We start from the raw sequence: 6,466 nt of genomic DNA, 5'->3' as shown, positions 1-6,466 counted from the left end.
TATACAGTGTATTCTAAGAAAGACACCTTAGATTAATTTATCACTGGTTAAACAGATAGATTACAGAATAACCATGATATCATTTGTTCTGTAATCGTATTTTTATATCTGAGATAACCTAACATTATTCATAATATACATATGGTTAGGTGTTACATGTTCTAAAATTAGATTTTAACATGCGCTTATATTGACAACAGACATTACTTTTAAAAGGCAACAGCATTCCGCTAATCAAAAGTCATAAATGGATTGAGAGATAACATATATAATACTAATATTAAACAATGCTTGAGTTGCAACGGTAAAGGCTTTCTTTTCATATAATACAACAATGGTGTCAAATGACAAATTAAGTACATGTAGCAATTAATTAGATAAATAAATAGTACGTTAATTAAATACATGTACATGAGCTAAATAAATAATTGTATGCATGAGTATATGACAAACAGTTATAAAGACAGCCATTCAGAATATGTTCTAAGGATGAATTCTCATTTACAGTTTTTTTAGTAGAAACATCTAAAGCTGGGAAAGGGTAGAACTGCAATAAACTGTTCTAGAGATTCTACAGACTGCGATACAACATTTCCCAACAGATCTTAAAATTCTAAGAGATGTTTTATTAACTGTATGTATATGTTCAAGGTACAAAATATTATTATTATGATAACTTATATTGTCTATGACGTCTCCTTTTATGGTATTTTCTTTTGCGTTTCCCTTTCTGTGATCGTTGTTTCGTCCTTCTCCTAACACGTTTACAATGTCTTCTGATATCCTTGTCAGGACAACACAAAGAACAGGTAGATTTGTACTTACTGCTACATCTATTAACACCTTTCAATTTGCAATTTCTACATCTACCTTTTATAACGTTTGCGGGACATTGTTTTGTGAACTTCTTGTTGCAGTTGATATCTGAAACAGTGATTTATTCTTTATTTCACCATAGAAATAATTTTTAAAAATGTTGCCGGATAATATTTCGTCTTCCTATACTTTTTATGTTGTAAAAATAAAGAAGTCATTACTGAAGTTCCGCAGCTAATATTTGTAAGTATTAGTTTAAAAATTATTATATTGCCATTATTTGCAACTACAGAAGTAACATTGAACAAAAGCAACTGAATACCGATTGTTTGTTGCTTTACGCGCATTAGCACAACAAGGCTATATCGCGGCGAAGCAACTAAATAACTAACTAACTTATTTAGAATTAATGGCTTCTTGTGAGAAACTATCTTTGGTATACATAACTTTTCTAATATAGAATTAATATCACCCAAGCTGGTTATGGTTTTATCTGTGTGGTTTTATTCATTTGTCCTTTAAATGCACATACCAGTCAAAACTATAACACAGGGGCGAAAGATACCAAAGGGACAGTCAAACTCATAGATAGAAAATAAACTGACAAGGCAATGGCTAAACAATAAAAAGACAAACAGACAAACAATAGTACACAAGACACAACATAGAAAACTAAAGACTAAGCAACACGAACCCCAACAAAAACTGGGTGTGATCTTAGGTGCTCACAGGGACTATAACAATCATCTGTATGTTTACCATGACACATATTCCGTACCTGTCCTGTCCATGGTTAGTTGTGCCTTTCGATATGTTTTCATTAACTTAGCACATGCTGATGTATTTGCAAAAACGGTGGCATCATTTCCGATCCCTAAAATTAAAAAAATATTTACTCATAGAATATAATGATATGAACATGATCAAAAGTGAATGGAGATAAGCAATAACTCGTTGCATTTTCTATGTTCGCGAGAATCATATGCTGAGTAACGCATTTTGTGGCAATCAATATCATATTATAAATGAATAGTGTAATGATGTTCAGGTTGATTTATATATATTTATCAGGTGTAATAATATAAACTAAATTTGGTTTAAGATACGCCAGCATCGTTCTAAATATTCACCCCATGGACAGATGACAGCGATCTAAAACTTTTTGTTGTCGCTTTTGTAAAATAAATATAGATGAAAATATACGTTGGTTCATTCCTAGGACAAAGCAATAGGGACATTCGTGTTTACATTATGGTATAAAGTTGATAGTAAAAGGACTAGGAATGCCTACATTTGCTTTTAGAGTTTTAACTTAAGGTTCAATATTGGGAATGGTTAGGTTTGTAACAACCTCTAATAGACAAGAAGTACAATTTAAATGCTAAAAGATGTGTTAAAGCATATACAATGTTATGGTCTATTTGTTATTTCAAATCATGGTACCGTATGCTGTTATCACTGAAATGCCAAAATAAAGCTCCCCCTTATGTAATGTAAGACAAATTATATACTCACTATTAAAACAAATAACAAAACCACGCCCTCCTTTTGAGACAATGTGTCCAGATTGTGATTCAAATCTAATAGAAACATTTCCGCTTGAGACGTTTAAAATTTGATTGAAGCCTGTTCGTGGTACAGGTTTGTCATTTATGTATAACTTGTCGGTGTTTTGATCTACATCGAATATGTGTGTAGAAATATGAATTCTGTCATTTCTATGGTTGTCCATATTAATTAGCTTCCGACATTGAAATCCAACCTTGTTTTTATTATTTTTTCCAAAATCATAATTCCATGGAATATTAGGATGGCTAAGTATTACTCCGTCAGTATGAGAAGTAATATATTCTTCTCCTTCACAGATACTCTGACTGAAATATGTGGACTTCTCTGGAATTAAAAGTTTGAAATTCGTATCATTAGATTTGTTATTGCAATTCTAAACAAATTCTAATAGTATGTTTTATTAGTTACATAGTGTGCTAGTGACCTTATACGGTATATTTACTGACCCCATATATACCATACTACGTCACTAGCACGTACACTATGTAACGAATTTATCTTACCAACTACTAATATCTTAACGTGTGCAATTTAGACTAGTGACCCATCAAAATGAGCAAGTCTTCAATACAGTTAGCATTAAGAAACTACTTCCATTGATCCTACAAAAACAGATGCCAACAATAACAACTTGTTAGGTTTAAGTATGTTTTATGTATTTATTTCCATCTTAATCCTCAGTTTCTTTGTCTTTTGAAATATTTAAGATTTTTTTTTCTCAGTACCGTTTTGTTTTCATAAATTAAATGGACGTAACACCACTCCTAACCGTGTATGAAATAAGCCCAGCCTCCCTTCTTACCTAATATGGAATATAACGGGATGTAACACCACTACTAACCGTACGCGTGTATGAAATAAGCCCCTCCTCCCTACTAACCTTATATTTAATATACACGGTCTCCACGCGGACGCTTTTAACCAATCATATTCCTAGATTAATATATATTTCTCATAATGACGATAATTGTAGACACAATCAGCAAAAGGAAATTTTCTAGCTACAAAACAGATGCCAACAATAACAACTTGTTAGGTTTAAGTGTGTTTTATGTATTTATTTCCATCTTAATCCTCAGTTTCTTTGTCTTTTGAAATATTTAAGATTTTTTTTCTCAGTACCGTTTTGTTTTTATAAATTAAAGGGACGTAACACCACTCCTAACCGTGTATGAAATAAGCCAAGCCTCTCTTCTTACCTGATATGGAATATAAAGGGATGTAACACCACTACTAACCGTACGCGTGTATGAAATAAGCCCCTCCTACCTACTAACCTTATATTTAATATACACGGTCTCCACGCGGACGCTTTTAACCAATCATATTCCTAAATTAATATACATCTCTCATAATGACGATAATTGAAGACACACTCAACATCACGAAAGGAAATTTTCTAGCTACAATAGCATTTATGCTATAAAAGAATTTTATTGTAAATAATTAAGAAAAAAGTAAAATAGATATGAAGTAAATTCCCATGACAAACAAACTTTAGGCTGTAACGATGCTTTCCAATTACATGTTCATAACTTGTTCAATGGTTTGAGTCAATCGATTTAAATGTGTACATATTATTTGCAGACATCCATTCAAAATTGTATAAGTGCATTCTCAATTCTGCGTTATTTGATCTCTGTTGAAATGTTGTCTCGTTGGTAATCATCCTATATCTTTTTCTCATACTAACCTTTATTACGTTTTATTATGTATATATCTTTTGTTTATATAATGAACACCCGTAAAATCAGCATACCTGTCTGATTAATTGTAACCCATTAAACACACATCCACAAAACACTCATATCCACATTTGTACAGTACGGTGACCTATAGTTGTTAATTTGTGTGTCATTTTGGTCTCTTGTGGAGAATTATCTCATTGACAATCATACCACTTCTTCTTTTTTATATAACATAGCATTTTTGGTTTGCACAAATTGATACTTTATCTAAACTTACCGTTTTGACTGATACAAGTCCAATTCCTCACTTGTAACGTGTTTACATCATCAATTTGTGTTGACTGGAAAAATGGATTTGTTGGAAACTTGATCAGACATATAGGTTTCCAGTAACATTCTGCAATGTTAACAATCAGATCCACAGGTTGACCAAGACTAGAAGGGTCTATCGCTTTGCATGTTTTATCGGTAGCCCATACTTTAGGGTTATAGATAATGGACCCTTTGGGACAACGTATCTTGATTGCTTGGCAGTCTGTATTTGAGCGCTGCCTAAAACACCCTTTGTGTTTTTTTGATTTGGAACATACAACTGAAAAAAAAGCATTCTTGAGAAATATATCTTCAGGGGAAATGAAGACTAGGTCTTATAGTTTGTGTTTTTCATCTAAACAGTGATTCAAGACAGCAAGGTGTTTTGCATTAATCACGTAGTTTACACACCCTTTCATGAATTTGACCTACCAAATTAGACTATTTACCGGATTTGTAATCACATAAGCAACACGACGGGTGCCGCATGTGGAGCAGGATCTGCTTACCCTTCCGGAGCACCTGAGATCACCCCTAGTTTTTGGTGGGGTTCGTGTTGTTTATTCTTTAGTTTTCTATGTTGTGTCATGTGTACTATTGTTTTTCTGTTTGTCTTTTTCATTTTTAGCCATGGCGTTGTCAGTTTGTTTTAGATTTATGAGTTTGACTGTCCCTTTGGTATCTTTCGTCCCTCTTTTACACAACCTTTCTTATTGCATAAGCGTTTTATTCAATGCTTACATCGACATATATCGTATTTTACTTATGATTATATTATACTATATTGATATTAAACTCTGTATTGACTATGCAAATCAGCTGAAATGGATAAAAGTAGATAAATATGCTAATGAGGCAGCACCATACAAGATCAAAGTTTATAACCATTTTGAAGTTATTATTCGGTATATAATAACAGCACATTGCATAACCGATATACATCTTTAAACAAAACGGAAACTATCACAAACCGGTGAGTAAAGGTCTACGATACATGTAAATCTCTAAGATGATTGAAGGCTGACAGTCAAAGATCGTCATCAATAGAACATGTTTTCTCATACATATGCATGATATGTTAAACTGGATTAAAAAAAAAATAAGATTTAAAAGCAAAGAATGTGCCACTGACAGGTATATATTTTTAGGACTTATAAATAGCATTTCTTAAACAGTAGCAGTTTTGTGTTCAGCTTAAATCCTTAATTTAAAAATAAGTCTTCATCAAAATATATATGCAAACAAATATATCAGGTTTATAATTCTGTATGCCATACGCATGTTTCGTCTCCAAAAAAACACCAGTGACGCTGGAATCCAAAAAATTACAAGGCCAAATCAAGTACCAACCGATACTTCATATGATTGACCAAAACATAGACAGACTACTATATGATATATTAGAAACGATCGAAGTGACTAATAACAAACTGTACTTAATAATTCGTTTTGTGGTTTTACAAACATTTGAAGAAAATATACGTACAAGTACAAATATAGATATCATTACATTAACCGTATTTTTATGTTATGTTCAAACGTATCTGTGTACAGAGTTTTAATAGCTGTTTAAATATGTAAAATTTTTAATTGATATAAGCTTTCTTTTTAATTAAAAAAAAATGCCACTTTCACCAATGATTCAACTTACTTGTTTTTATCAAAAATATTTTAAAATAGAATACTGAGTTAATTAACAAAGCAATCGAATAATGAACAGAAAATTTAAAGAAAATTTCATAAAAGAGTAAAAGGATGAAATACCTGTCCATAAGATCAGAGAGAAGTAAATGATTTTGAGAAACTTTATCAACTCCATACTCGACAAGGAATACAAGTATTAGTGATGTGCGGTCGAAACTTAATAAGGAAGTCCCCTAAAATGGCAGGAATCCACACAGAAAAGGACGAAACGGGGTAATTATTAGTAATTCTTTTCAATAGATTTCCTCGTTATACACATAAGACCTTTTGAAAATACAACGTTCTTGTTACTATTCTATTTTCAATTCAATTTGTGGGTGGTATAACTACTTCCTTATATGTTAGTTCAAATCTGTAGTTTCGCGATTATATATGAG

General features: G+C 31.9%; 1 protein-coding gene across 1 annotated transcript; it reads right to left on the bottom strand.

Moving 5' to 3' along the window:
• Positions 1-296: 296 nt before the first annotated feature.
• LOC139484647 (uncharacterized) lies at positions 297-6,242 on the bottom strand. Its single transcript, XM_071268476.1, has 5 exons — positions 6,150-6,242; positions 4,351-4,665; positions 2,332-2,709; positions 1,595-1,690; positions 297-924 (listed from the first exon to the last, which is right to left on the bottom strand). Exons 1-5 carry the CDS (start codon positions 6,202-6,204, stop codon positions 668-670), a joined length of 1,101 nt encoding a protein of 366 aa, XP_071124577.1. The 5' UTR covers positions 6,205-6,242; the 3' UTR covers positions 297-667.
• Positions 6,243-6,466: the final 224 nt, after the last annotated feature.

Source organism: Mytilus edulis, chromosome 8 (genome assembly GCF_963676685.1).
Source record: "Mytilus edulis chromosome 8, xbMytEdul2.2, whole genome shotgun sequence".
In the NCBI taxonomy this organism is placed as follows: Eukaryota; Metazoa; Mollusca; class Bivalvia; order Mytilida; family Mytilidae; genus Mytilus; species Mytilus edulis.
The sequence above is the reverse complement of the archived record's forward strand: the minus strand, read 5'-3'. Positions and strand labels throughout refer to the sequence as shown.

Excerpts from the sequence above, each read along its gene's own strand:
- LOC139484647 (XM_071268476.1), bottom strand. The coding sequence starts at position 6,204 with ATGGAGTTGATAAAGTTTCTCAAAATCATTTACTTCTCTCTGATCTTA. Across the intron at positions 4,666-6,149 it reads CTCTCTGATCTTATGGACAG|TTGTATGTTCCAAATCAAAA; the intron begins GTATTTCATCCT and ends CTTTTTTTTCAG. Across the intron at positions 925-1,594 it reads ACTAACCATGGACAGGACAG|ATATCAACTGCAACAAGAAG; the intron begins GTACGGAATATG and ends TCACTGTTTCAG.